The sequence below is a fragment of the Prunus dulcis genome, unplaced genomic scaffold (assembly GCF_902201215.1).
Source record: "Prunus dulcis unplaced genomic scaffold, ALMONDv2, whole genome shotgun sequence".
NCBI classification, from domain to species: Eukaryota; Viridiplantae; Streptophyta; class Magnoliopsida; order Rosales; family Rosaceae; genus Prunus; species Prunus dulcis.
The window spans coordinates 1-15,025 of record NW_023010109.1 but is presented as its reverse complement, the minus strand read 5'-3'; the positions used below and the strand labels follow the sequence as shown (position 1 = coordinate 15,025).

General features: G+C 41.2%; 1 protein-coding gene across 1 annotated transcript; it reads left to right on the top strand.

Moving 5' to 3' along the window:
* The first annotated feature begins 2,997 nt into the window (after positions 1-2,997).
* On the top strand, positions 2,998-9,848 carry LOC117612909 (putative receptor-like protein kinase At4g00960). Its single transcript, XM_034341544.1, has 8 exons — positions 2,998-3,835; positions 3,934-4,062; positions 4,346-4,473; positions 4,563-4,773; positions 4,885-5,122; positions 5,216-5,366; positions 5,478-5,642; positions 9,530-9,848. The coding sequence occupies exons 1-8, from the start codon at positions 3,010-3,012 to the stop codon at positions 9,680-9,682; spliced, it is 2,001 nt and encodes a 666-aa protein (XP_034197435.1). The 5' UTR covers positions 2,998-3,009; the 3' UTR covers positions 9,683-9,848.
* The last annotated feature ends 5,177 nt before the right edge of the window (positions 9,849-15,025 follow it).

The following is a 15,025-nucleotide window of genomic DNA, read 5'->3' as shown; positions in this document are numbered from 1 at the left end:
TAGGGAACAGTACCCAGGTAAAACAGAGAGACCATTCCCCTATTTTCACTATTACTCTGTCAGAATTACTACCTGTAACTGACTTAGGCATCGGAGAGCCTTCGGCCGGCACCACACCGGTGTCCGAAGCTTAACGGTTGCTTCTCCTCTTTTTACCTTCTGCAGGTCTTACCAATCCATTTCACCCAAGGGCTTCAGCCCTCTTCCCTGCTGAAGACCTAGTACCTCTAATCACTAAGTTGGACTCAAATAGTGGCCGAGCCATTTTGAGCATCAACATTCGTCTTACAACTGTCATATTTCCAGTAAACACAAGAACATCATCTAAATCATTGTCTAAAGGACTTGCACCAGTATAAATTGTTTCCCACAATTGGTGGATCATAGACACAAAATGGAACCATCGTATAATTAATTCAAGTTGACTGTAATTTCGTAGCCCTATGCATGACCAGAGGCTACTATCCTTCAAAAATTAAAACGAAAGGAAACGATTAAAAAACCTTATCTAGATTCTTCTCTAAACTCCATAAAATGTTTCCAGCAAACCTTATCTAGTGTTTCTAAGCCATAAGAGAACAACCAAGTCAAAAACCCCTAATATTCTCAAACTTTTAACTAAAAAAGTAACGATGACTAAAGAACAAATAAATTAGTTTCCTTCAATATTGAAACAATCATAAACCATAGCATAAAAAGTTAACATGTTTAGATTTCTAACTTAAGCATACCAACTATATCATTGAATTTAAAACGTTACGTTCACAAGCCAAACACAAAAAGAAAACACAAAGATTCATACAATAAATACTAGAAAATACTGAAATGAGAAATTAGGATAAGAATACAAAAGGTGAAAATATGTACATCAGAGGCATTACTAATGAGCTCACAGAGAAAGATTTCTTTCTTGTTGTAGAAGGTGTTGATGATCAAACTTAGAAGCAGGTTGATCTCATAGATCACAACTCGAGTCCACCATCTGAGTTGTAAAACGACGTTGTCAAGGTTGGTGTATCCCGCTCTTCAAAGAAAAGCTTCTTCAATGGCGGTCGCAAATAGGAAGACGAAGCGGCAGCCCTTTGGTTCTGGAAGCTTCGTCATTGTCGGCATCGGAGAACAGGAGATCACGGTTGAAAATCGAGAACACCAGACGGATCTGGCCATTTTGGAATATATCGTCGATGGAAATCGGTGATCCGTCGGGTGCGAAAGAGAAATCGTCTTCATCTTCGTTCTTCTCGCAATCACCACTGGCGTCAGCGTTCTGAACACTTCATCCGGTAATTGCCACCTCAAATCTACAGTAGTAGCCATAGAATTCCGCGAGCTTAACCATCAGCTTTGTTCATATAAAAAATGGAAATTAGCACCAAATTCAACAAAGAAACTGAAATCAAGTCGAAATTCAAGTAAATTAAGCAAAAATGAAAAGGAAGTTAACGAATTGAAGCAGATGGAACAAACCTGCAAAGGAAATGGAGGCATCGCCTATGTACGAGAACACGTTTGAGCCCACCAACGTAACGAAGATTGTCGTTGGTGTGACAAGAGAGGATTTTCGTTGGTCTTGTGTTGGTCCATGGCTCTGAGACTGTTTGGCTTACTTTGAAGGCAGAGAGAGGGAAGAAGGTAGAGAACAGAGGAGATATGATGGTTTGAAGGAGGAGAGGGGCTTGCTTCAAACTCAGGAGTGGTTTTGTCGAATTATCTTCTCTGCATATCCAAAACTAATTTAATGCTAAAACGGGTTATAAAGGTATTTCATCCTATTAATTAAATTAAAAAATATACAATTGTTTATTTTTGGGTTTCTTTTGGGTATGTTTATAAAGATTAAATGGTATAGGGTATATTTATAGTTTCATGTCTAGGAATGGGTATTTCACTAATTTTGTAAATATATTTTCCTTAAAAAACGTAAATTAAAAAATAAAAATTATTCTTAAATAAACGCCAAGTTTAATGTCTTTCTTCCTCTTACTTGTTCTTCTTCCTTTCTCTGCAAGTGAATCTGTCTCTTGAATCCAAAAATTCCCTCTCTCATTCATTAATATTGGGGAGATATATTTTCTTTATGTTTTATTCCCCCCCACCCAAAAGCAACCCTTCACCACTGTACTAACATGGGTTGGATTTTGAATAATATTTTGATAGACTGAAATCGGACACTTAAGCTACCCAATTCTCGCCCAATAGAAGGTTTGTGGTTTTCATATCTCTATGGATGATGGTGCACCTGCCACCAGTATGAAGATAATGTAATCCTCTAGCAGCTCCAATGCAAATTTCCAACCTTTGCTTCTATGGGAGGTTGGTTGCTCTTGTACGGGTGTTCCTTTAATTTAGAGTCCCATTAGCCATGTAATCATAAACAAGAACCATCTCACCGTCTTCTCCTCAAAGGCCAATCAAAGAGACTAAATGCCTATGTCTAAGCTTTGAAAGCATCTCAATTTCAGTTTGGAATTCATGAACTCTTTGTTCAAAAAAAAAAAAAAAAAAGAAGAGAAAGAACTATATATAGAAATAGAACATTCTCCCAAAAATTCCCCCTCTCATTCATTATTTGGTGTCGCTTTGTTTAATTAACTAATTTTTTTTATTTTTTAATTCTTATGAAATTGTGTTTTTATTTTAGGGTTGATGTTTGTTCTTTAAGTCCTTAAAAGTCATTTTACAAAGGGGTATATATGTCTATAAAATTTTGAAGATAAGGTGGATGAGAAAATAGGACAGGTGAGTGGAAATAGCAGCACTCAAATAAATTTTTGCATCGCATTTTCATCGATGGACTGACGTGTCGGTGTCTGACGAATATAGCTCGCAAATTCGCAATTGCCTTGTGCTTTCTGGTTGGCCTGCATCATAGTGAAGAAAACATGGGGTCTGGCTAATGTCAGAAGAAAATTCGAAGAGAAGACTTGAGGTCAAATTAAGGGTCAGGAAACCATCTTTGTCTCTCCTTGAAGCCATAAGTTGTTGTTACTAGTGAGTTGAGCAAGAAAAATGGGTTCCTCAAGATCAGTGCTTTTCTTCATTAATCTTGCTATTATTATCTTAAACCTTGTTGCTCCCACCATATCCCAAGATGATGGAATATGCACATTTACAGCTGATTACTGCTGGAAATGCTTTGATACTGGCACCTACACAGCAGGTGACAAGTACCAAGTGAACCTCAACAGCCTCCTCTCTTCCTTCTCCTCCAGCGCCCAAAACAATTCCGGGTTTTACAGTTCATCCCGGGGACAAGACTCCAACAAGATCAATGCAATTGCATTATGCAGAGGAGATCTCTCACAGGACTCTTGTCAGGCTTGTCTCAACAAGTCTACTGATATTCTCTTGCAAAATTGTTCAACTCAAAAGGAAGCAATCATATGGGCAGAGCGTTGTATGGTGAGATACTCGTACAACTTGATATTTGGTATTGAACAAACGGACCCTTTTAAGCATGTGCCTAGCCCACGCTTTGCTAAAAACCCTCAACAGTTTGAGCTGGTGCTTACCCCCTTGTTGGATATTTTAAGTGACAGAGCTGCGTCAGGGAATTCTCTTAAAAAATTTGCAGCAGGGCATGCAACTGTCCCTGGAGGTGAAACAATATACGCACTTGCTCAGTGCACTCCAGACATAGACAAGCAAAATTGCAGCAGTTGCCTTAAACAGTCCGTCACAGAAATTCAAACCTGTTGCGATGGAAAGCAAGGAGGAAGAGTTCTTAAACCCAGCTGCAATTTAAGGTATGAGGATTATCTTTTCTTTAGGTCTATAGCCGATAAGTTAGTAGATATTCCAGCTCCAGTTCCGGCAGCACCAGCACTCAAAGAAGGTGCGTATGGTTACCCTGCATATCTTAAATTCGATCGATGTCTTACAATTGGGTGGTATGGTTTTGGTTGTTAATAAAGGAATCCATGTGATTTTCAGAAAAGAAGAAGAGTAACATAAAACAAATTGTCATCACCATCGTTGTGGTTTTGGTTGCTTTTGTCACTATTCTCAGCAGCATATGCATTTTCTTAAGACTAACGAAACGAAGGGTAAAACTTGACGAAGGTAATTTCAACTCTGTTTAATTGTAATAAGGTAATACTATTATATTGTAAACTAGTGGCTATGAGAAGAAAGCCAAGTCGATGGACTTGGGACAATGGCGGCAGCCTATACTTATAAATAGGTGTCAAGCCCTCTTTTAAATGAGTTGTGCATTTACGCTTATCACATTGTTTGGACCATTCTAATTATTTAACCGTTTAAGACATGATTCAAATATTGCAAAATTAGTTAAATGCACTACTTCTAAATATAGAGGTTAACAATCTAAGTTGTTCCTTTTCAGATGAGAATTCGGAAGACGTGAGTCTGGTGGAATCGTTGCAATATGATTTTGAAACTATAAGATCTGCAACGGATGACTTCTCTGATGCAAATAAGCTTGGACAGGGTGGATTTGGAGCGGTTTACAAGGTAACGAAACAGTATCACAAGGAAAAAGATTCATCATGAAGGAATTGTTTTGCGTAATTAACTTTTCTAATTTTCTTATAAACCTTCAGGGTAGGCTAGCGAATGGAACATATATAGCTGTGAAAAGGCTCTTTAAGAATTCTGAACAAGGTGATCGTGAATTCAAAACTGAAGTCACGTTAGTTGCTCAACTTCAGCATCGGAACTTAGTGAGGCTGCTAGGTTTTTGCTTGAAAGCAGGGGAAAGAATCGTCATTTATGAATATGTGCCTAACACCAGCCTTAATCACTTCATTTTTGGTATGTTTGCTCTACTTTTTGTCATAATTCATAATCATTTCTGCCTCGATTTTGTATTATAGGAAAGCATATTAACAAAATCATGTTTCATTTTGATGGAATTGTATTTAGATCCAATCGATCAAGCACATTTGGATTGGGAAACACGTTACAAAATCATAGGAGGCATTGCTCGAGGGCTTCTTTACCTTCACGAAGATTCTCGACTTCGAATTATTCACCGTGACCTTAAACCTAGCAACATTCTGTTGGATGAAGATATGAATCCTAAAATTGCGGATTTTGGCATGGCAAGATTGTTTATGATGGATCAAACTCAAGGAGATACTAACACAATTGCGGGAACCTAGTAAGTATCTGCAAATTTCAAAGCTAAATTACATTGTTGTTCTTGTTCACACCATATAACTAAAATTTTAATTTGATGAATACAATAATGCAGTGGATATATGGCTCCAGAGTACGTAATGTATGGACGTTTTTCAGTCAAGTCGGACGTCTTTAGTTTTGGCGTGTTAATTCTTGAAATCTTAAGTGGTAAAAGGATTAGCAGTTTTCAAAACGGAGAGAATGAGGAGGATCTTTTAAGCTATGTGAGTATGAATATAAGGTTTTACATTACCAAACTCTTTTGCTACCAAAAAACATAACAAGAGAAAGCAGCATCATTTCTTCTTTAATTAATGTGTTTATGAACTTGATAGGCCTGGAGGAATTGGAGGGATGATACAGTGGCAAATATCATGGACCCAAAGCTGACTACAGGTTTAGGAATTGAAATGATGAGATGCATCCACATTGCATTGCTATGCGTCCAAGAAAATGTGGCAAGCAGACCATCCATGGCTTCAGTTGTCTCTATGCTTAACATGATAGGACCCGACCCAATTTCCGCTTTGGAATTCGAGTCAAGTCCTGTGCGTGTCCGACACCTGGCGAATGTCGGGCACAAAAGACCTTTTTACCCTTCTTGTTTCAAATTCTCTTTAAAATGCCCTTAGTCTTCTGCCGAAATTTCGGCAGAGTCTCCCCTGTATTTTGACCAATCCCAAAATTTTCCACATGCTAAACAATCAGTAAATCCATCCCAACAGCCAGAACATCTCAAGTAATAGATCTCATCTCCAGTTTTCCACTAATACTAGATATCAGAGCATACTTTAAAGTTTTCAAGTTTTCAAAGATTTTCTACAAACTCTACCTTGGTGCGGAAGCTATAATTGGTCCGGTGGTGGATCCCGCGTACTTCTACAGCCTGGGGACGAAAACAGTTTGAAGATGTGAGTGGACCGAACATAAGAATTCTTGAAAACAGTTTAACAATCATAATAACCCCCACTATAAAAATTGTTAAATAAACTAAATATGTACATTCCATTTAAAGCCTTCTAAACTCAAAGCATTCCATGTAAATCATAATCAAGCTCGATAAATTTTATTCAAAAGCACTGAAATCAAACCTTGTATAAAACACTGAAATCAAACTTGTATAAAAGCACTGCACTCAAACCTTGTATAACTGAACAAAATTGTATAAATGTATCAATGCCCGAAAAATTGGGGAAGCTGATATAAAATAACTGAAAGTCATAATTAAATAAGAGAAAACCCAAAATCCTTTGAAAATACCACCTATTTGTACCCCTGTCATAACCGTCAATTCCCTGGCAGGTCTCGGGCGTCACACAGGCTACCCGAGCCGCAAACTGGCGAAATCAAGGGACTATGATCAGCCTATCCCGCCGGCAGATTCCTCGGTGACACCAAGTCAGCTCGAGTCGCTTTGGCAGGATGCAGGGGACCGTAGTCAGCCTGATCCGCAATCCTGGCAGGTCTCGGGGACACAGAGTCAGCCGAGCCGCAATCCTGGCCGGTCTCGGGACACCAAGTCTGCCGAGCCGCAAATCCTGGCACTCACGGTCCGAGCGTCCCCGAAACTCGTGAGGCAAGTCAAGTGCACTGACTAACTGAAATTGGACTGGATGTCCGTAGACAACGGTCCAACTATGGGTAATCACCAAAAATGAATGGGTACGAGGTGGTTTTAAAATAAATTCCTTTAGAAAAATCTGAATAATAACTGAAATCTCAAGTTGTGCTGCTGTCTCATCTGATTCCAACCTCAAACTCTGTTTCTATAATTTGTAAATAAGCAGCACAGACTTATAGAACTGTTACTGTACTGATCATGTTCAGAACCGTAATAAAACTTACTCAAGATCAAATAAAGAAATTTATCCAATAAATTCATTTCAAAAAAACTTATTTATATAAAATCAATATAAACTCATTTATAAAACTTATTTATATAAAATCACATCAAATCATTCATGAAATCTGATTTATGAAAGAAAGTCCACTCACAGATGGTCCGAGCTCCTTCGACCCTTCGAAGGTCTCTTTTGCAATCCTGTCGGGCTCCTGGTGCCTGATTACCCATAGAGATTAAATTAATAGACTGCTGACTAAAAAGAATTTCAACTAAACCCCCTGCCCCCGGCTCCTAGAAATACGTGCATCTCCTTCCAAGTTACTCTTATGCCCTCGTTAGCCCTTTCAGACACTTGGACCAGATTTGGGAAGGTCCGACGCTCAAATAAGTCATAAACTGCCTGATCGGTCGACCCGGGACCCCGTGGGTCTACGATCTCTGATGGCCAATCTGGGCTTCCCTAAAGGTTCCTTACAGCGAGGGAACCGTGTTATGCAAATTGGGTCTGAAATGAACGGTCGGATTAGCTAAAATTGCGTTATCGCTTAAAATCCAAACCCTAACCCCAGGGTTCGCGATTCCGGAGTATCCGGGACTCCGATTCGTAATCCGTCGAATCTTACACGATCATGACATCGTGTAGACCGACATATCCAAAATTCAGCACGATCCGAATATTTAACGACACTGCGATATGGAAAATCCGTTCGGGGCTCAAACAGACTCAGAATCGAGATCCGCGAAATCCCACACGCTCGTGACGACACGAGGGTCACAAAACTGCATAGAATTACATCACTACCCTCGCCCATGCGCTCCAGCACGCGCGGGCAGCTTTGGGTGTCCAAAGCGATTTCGGGTGGCCGAAAAATCTTGAAACCAAGACTCCAAACTCCTACCCTAGGTAAAACACCCCATTTGGAGTCACTTTTGTTCTTGGACAACCCCCAAAAATTGACCAGAAATAGTAGTTTCGAGCAGCCGAAGTTCCGGCCAAATTTCAAGTCGAAAATCGAACCCCTTAGAGCTAAAATCGATCGAAACCCATATACCCATCAGCTAGAACACGAAAAATAGCTGAGAAACCATACTTTACTCGATTGATTTGGTGGTCGGAAGCATAGTCTGAAATATCGATAATATCGAGGAAATATCGAGGATATTTCGATTTTTTTGAATCACGGATATTTCGGAACATATCCATGTACATATCGTATAAATATCGACAATATCGACGATAATATCGAAAATATCGATGTCGATAATTTCGCTCACATTTCAGCAATATTTTGTCAAAATATCGGTGTAATATCACTAAAATATCGAAAATATTGATGTGAAGGAAAAAAAAAGTTTTTTTTGAAAAAAAAAAGGGAAAAAGGGGAGAAAAAAGCACAAAGGGGATATGAACCCCTCCTATTTTACTCCTCCAACACCTTAAACACCATATCACTTATGTTTTTGTGATAATATGCTAAAATATTTATATTTATATGGGTGGTATGTTAACAATTACATACAAAACTATTTTGGGGATTTATCATTTGATGACTACTCTTCACAATACACTTACTCTACACATAGAGATGATGAAGATAGTGAAAATTTTGAACCTCGTAGGAACTCTATGTGGTACTAAGTCCCTCATGTATCTTACCATGCAATGTATAAAGTGTAAAATATTATAGTAAATCATTATATATAAATGATTACGGTGCATTTAATCTTTTTTCATTAATTATTACATATTTTTTACACTCATAGTGTTTGCCCGCTTACTGTATAATCAACTTAAATTAGTTAAATCCATCATGCAATGCATTTCCTTCTAATTTTTTGTGATAAACTAATAGATAATTGACTAAATAAACGTTCTTCAAAGTTTCAATAAAAATTTCCAAGTTTTTCTTACAATTTCCGTGGTTTTTATTCAATTTTTATCGATATCGATAATATCCCGATATTTCCATCGAAATTTTCATATTTTTGGACTACCGATATTTTCGATATCATCGATATTTGAGAGAACGAGCTCCCAAAAATTTTCAGAAAAACTGTTGGAACCAGCCTGTTTCGTGGCAGTTTCCGGCTACTACAGTAGCGGATGGAGGTTGAGGAGGGGCAGAGCTGATAGAGGGAAGTGAGATGGTTCGTTTGGGACCGGTATTGCCTGAAACGGTGGTCTGAGTTGGGAGAAATCGCTGTCTGAAGTTGGCTGGTCGAGATGGTTCGAGAGAGAAGAAAGCTGGGTTTATAAAACTGAACTTCGAAATATTTACAGTTCTGCCACTGAGACTCTTTTGACCATACTTGAACCCTCTTCAGATTCGAAGATTACCTGTTTCGTGTCTATGAGATGAGATTTGCCGTCTTTCACATAGCAGCGTAATCGAATGCTCAAAAATTCTTTCCCGATCAAAAAGTCAACTTTTTCCCTATTAAATAATGCTACGGTAAAATTGTCTTTTTACTAAAAGATATTTTCCTTACTTTTTTAGATATTTTCTTTCTTTTTAGATATTTTGTTTTGGGTTATTACATAACAGCCATTCTGTCACACTCTCAATACCCTCACGACCGGCATATTATTTGCAACATAAGAGTGGATCAGACATAACAGGGCCCGATGAATCCAAAAACTCTATGCATGCGTCAGCAAATAAGAATTCAGATTTTACTGAACCATATGCTCGCTAGTGGGGTGGGGCTGAGAACGCATCAGGAACAATTTATTTTATTTTCTTTGATATGCGTGTTTGATTGATATATTTGAACAACTGCAGCTCAAGTTAAATATTTTCTGAACATAAAGTAAAACCAAATTGTCGTTTATTTGAGAGGCCAAATTAAACTTGACGGGTGAGAAACTTGGTTCTAGTTGGTTACTATGTTAGCACTAAAGTTCAGTTGGTGTCTTCTTGCTTCAAGTTGGTATGTTCATCGTTAATAAAATGGCTTCCCGTTGCTTCACTGTTATGCCTGTTTATCTTCTTGTTCTCTGTTGATCAAAAGCTCTGTGCATGTGTCAGGAATTAAGGACTCAAACTTTACTGAACCATACGCTTGCTTGCTTGGCTGAGTATATATCAGCCATATTACAACGTTATGGCTTGCTGTGTTTTTTTCCTGGTCTTGTGGAAGTGTATGAGATCTTGATATCTTTTAATAATTGCAGTTGAAGTTAAAAGTTTTCTCTACATAAAACCAGTTGTCATCTCATTTCTTTGAGAGGCCGAATTAAAATTAAAAAAGAACTTGTAGAATTATAGTTTGGGGACATGGTGGAGTCAATTCGTTTTGGTATCAAAAGCCAAACTAAACTGATCAATCCGAGCTGGAAACAAATTTTCAACAAAACCAAATCAACCCAAATCCAACCAACCAAATAACCAAGCCAACACAAGCCAATAAATTTTGGACTAATTTGGTATGGACCCGCCGTAGGGCATAGGGGAATGTACAAGGTAAAGTGTGGCTGACCCACATGCCTCTTAAAAGTCATGAAAGGTGCAATAAATTCTAGCTATTCTATTGAAGCTATAAGTGGAGACGAGTTGTTAATTGTGAATTGAGCAAGAAAACTGGGTTGCTCAAGATCTTGGCCCAAGATGATGATGCCTCATGTACAGAAAGAGGTGAGTACTGCCGGAGATGCTCTGATGCTGCCACCTACACACCAGGTGACATGTACCAAGAGAACCTCAATAGCCTCCTCTCCTCCTCCTTCAACACCCAAAACAATTATGGCTTTTACAATTCATCAATGGGAAAACACCCCAACAGTGTCAATGCAATTGCATTATGCAGTGGAGACCTCTCACAGGACCTTTGTCAGGCTTGTCTCAACATGTCTATTGGTAGGGTCCTGCAAACTTGTTCAACTCAAAGGAAGCAATCTTTTGGGCAGAGCGTTCTATGGTGAGATACTCATACAACTTGATATATGGTATTGAGAAACAGTACCCCGTTCAGTATGTGCCTGGAGCAGAGTTTCTCAATAATCCTCAACCGTTTCAGCCGGTGCTTGACTATTTGTTGCATAATGTAAGTGACAGAGCTGCATCAGTGAATTTCTCTTTTTAAAAAAAATCAGCAGGGCATGCAACTGTTCAGGAGCTGGATTAATATCAATATATGCACTTGTTCAGTGCACTCCAGTTAATAGACAAGCAAAATTGCAACAATTGCCATAAAGAGTCCGGTCTCAGAAATTCAAACCTGTTGCGGTGGAAAGTAAGGACGAAGCGTTCTTAAACCCAGCTGCAATTTAAGGTATAAGGTTAGTATTTTCTTTGGGTCTACAGCCAATTCGTTAGTAGATATTCCAACTCCAGTTCCGGCAGCACCAGCACCTGAAGAAGGTATGTATGCGTGTGGGAGCGAATTTTCCAACGAGAATATTCGCCCAAGATTCCTTCGTCTTCTCCGCCTCTCTTTCTTCATGCAAAACAGATCGGAGTAAAAGGACCACACCCAGGGGGTGTTGGCCAAAGGCCCTCCGATGCCTAAGTTAGGTAGGGTAATTCAAGGAAAACCGGGTGGCTGAAGCCGTGTGTGGTGGCCGGAGCCTTGTGAGAGAGAGAGAAAGAGAGGAGGTGGCTAGGGTTTTTGAGAAATAATTTCTACAGAGCTTTAGTAGGAATTTAGGCGTACCTTAACATTTGTGTATGGCCATCCTTTTATAGTGGTCTCGGAGGCTAGGGTTTCAGAGGAATAATTCCGTAGATGGAAGGGAATTATTCCTCCCCTTTTTGGGATTGATTTGATTAATTAGGGATTTGATTTATTAGGGTAAATCAAATCCCTAATTGTGGTAGGCATCAAATCAAATCCCGATTCAATTAGGTAACTCCTCATTTAATTGGGGATCGTGGTATTTTACAAAATCAAATCTCAACCTAATTAGGTAACGTTCAATTTAATTGGATAATTCCCAATTAAATTGAGTAACTCCCAATTAGGTTGATCAATTCCCAATTTGGTCAAATAATCCCTAAATGGTAGGAATTATTTGTCATAGGGTTTGATTTAATTAGGTTCCCACAATGCCCCCCAGCTTCTGCATGGCGCGTGGTGGCATGTAGGAGATGTAAATTATCCGTTGGGCTGTCCAGCTGTAACTGGGCTTCCTTCGTGGACTTGGGCTCCCGCGTAGAGAAGGTGTTTGACTTGCCAATTTTATGAACTCCCAAGTTGGAAAGAGTTTGCGATTCCTTGTAGGTCAAGGAATTTTTATCCTTATAAATGTAGGGCTCCTCCAATTTATTCTTCACATCCAAAATCCATTCCGATTTCATTAGTGAGAGAGAATAAGCTTTGGAGAATTTTTCCCGTTCTTCTTGAGTTCTTGTCTTCCCCGCGCACCCAAGGTAATTAGACTTGGGTTATATATATATATATTTTTTTTATGTCTGTTCCAATTTTTTGGCAGCAAGCTGTGAGGAAGGGAGGTGCTTGCTCATGGATCGGCGCTTGGCTGGGGTGTGAATAGAGCATGGAAGTGCTGGCAGGTTTGTGTCCACCTGCGCTGGGCTCAAGGAGAAGGCCACAAGGCATCAGGCCTTGTGGGTGAAGTGGGCTTTTGCTGAAGCAAGCAGGCTGCAGCTGAGGCAAGGAGACGCTGGGCCTGGCACGAGGTGTGGGCTACGCGTGGAAGAACCAAGCCTAAGGCGCTGGGCTTTGGAGCAGTGGCCTGGAGACGCTGTTGGGCAGGAGGCGCCGGGCCACGTGCTGGGCTTCGATCGAGCTGGGCCACGGTGCGCGCTGGAGCTGGTCTGCGCTATGTGGGCCTCCGTGCTGGGCTGGAGGCGCGAGTTGGACTGGGCTGCCTTTTTTTATTTTTTTTTTGTTGCTGCTGCTGTTCTTGTCAATTTTTTTTTTCACGAACTAGGAATTTTAACGCCATTCTCTTCACTGTCTTTTGCAGCTGCTCAACGACCATGACTTCTGAAAGAAAGAGCCGATCACCAAGCTCAAAAGTGCCCTTGTACCTGTGGGGCGGTTCTCAAGTTCCCAAAGAGAAGTTTGTGGCCAATTTGCACCTTGTCACCACCAAGGCCCAGTTCAAAACTTGGCGTGCCCTTTTTGACTCTGCTATACCCAAGGATGTGCATGTCAAGTTGGCAGAGCCCTCGTCTGACAGTATACCTCGTGTGGATTCGAACAATCCAGGCGCCAGGATTATCACGTTCCGCCCCTTCTATTTCTCGCTGGGTTTCACGTTTCCGCTGTCGAAATTTTTTAGGAAGGGGTTCTGCGCCATGGAATGTGCCCCGAGCCAGTGTACTCCGAATGTTTATCGGGCGGTCATCTGCTTTGAAAATTTGAGCCGCTTCTTCAAGCTGGATTTGACCGTGCAGGAGTTCTTCTACTTTTTCGAGGTGAGATGCTTCTAGAAATATGCCCAACTTCGCGTATGCGAACCCAAGTTGTTTGATAGTCTGAGTCAGGGCGATCATGTGTGGAGCAAGGATGTGCTAGAGGTCAGTGGCAGATAGGAATGAGAGGTTGGTGATGGTCCGCTCGTTCCTCTCACCTAATGTGATGGTAAGTTGCATCTCTCTGATCTGCTACTATTGCCATGGGATTCTTTGCTGTGTCTGACTAACTTTTGTCTTATGCTTGCAGATGATGCCATCTGAAAGAAGCTCGTTCTCAGCCCGGACATGACGAAGGTTCGACAAGCTTTGAGCATCCTTGCCAAGTTTCGTGAATGGCGCTGGCTGCTGAGCGAACATCGGAAGAAAGTCGGTGGCCTGCCTCCTGCTGAAGATATTGAAAGGTGGAAGTCGTGCTGCTTGGAACTAAGTCACTTGTCAGTTGAGCAGGAGGAGTCATCGACTGAGTCCCCCGAGGGTGGGGAAGCGTGCAGTAGCTCTGCTCGAGATGAAGTTGCAGTTTCATGATCAGTGGATACGTCTCCACAGCGACGGCAGCCGAGATTTTCTCTTGCCATGAACAAGTCTTCCGAAAGGGAGGTCTCACATGCTCAGAAGGCCCATATGGGAGTTGCTCCTACCTCGTCTGCCGGGATCAAACCCCTCGTCAGTGCGAGCAGCAAGAAGGCCAATGGCATGCAAGAGGTTCGGGAAATTCTGCTCAAATCTTTGCCCGTACTGCCTAAGACCCATGATCTGCCATGTAAGGAATCTGTTGGGAAGCAAGGTTTGGGTCGTCTGTGTCGATTTAGGAATCAAGCTAAGAGGACTGTACCTCTGCCTAGCGCGCGAGGCTGACTCGATGTTGCAAGTTACAGCCAAAAGAGCTAAAGAGTCGTCTGCTCGAGCGAAGAGTCCTCCAATGGTGCGAACTGCTTGTCCGGGAATTGGTGACAGCTCTGCTGGGGGAGAGCCCATGTCTGATATGCTGAAAAAGCCTTTCTGTCAAGTCCGTCTGCTTGCGCTAAGCTAGTTGATCTCGTGTATCGAGCCGGTGACCTTTGTGCTTTCTTAAGCCTTTCCTTGGATAAGCAAGAAGAAGCTGCCATGTATCATTTTCAAGCTGTTGGGGCCATGCGAAACTCGAGTGATGTTGCCCCATCTTCTGCCCTGCTTGACGAGCTGGTGAAGAAGAATGCCGACCTGACTGAGAAGCTCTCGAACGAGCGGATTCGCCATGACGCGAGGATTTCTGAGATGAAGAAGAGTATGTCTGTGCTCAAGAGTTCTGTTGGCCAAAAGGATGGTGAACTCAAGTCTCTTATGGCTACCCTGCTCGAACTCAAGGAAGCCTACTTTTGCCTCGAACGTAAGCATGTTTCTTTGGCCCAGGATCGTGACAAACTGCTGGTCAAGTTTGACACCCATGTGAAAGCCACGGAGGCATCCAAGCAGGAGATTGCTGCTAATGCGTACAAGCTGGGATACCTAGATTGCCAGAATGGTGCTTCTCCACTGCCCTCTCGAAGATGATGATGGTGAGCAGTCTGGTCTTGACTTGCCCCCCGTTCAGAGTGAGCAGGTGGACGTTGTGGATGCAGAAGTAGTTGAAGAGCATATAGCAGATGAAGCGGCAATTGAGGAAGACAAACACCAACTTGGG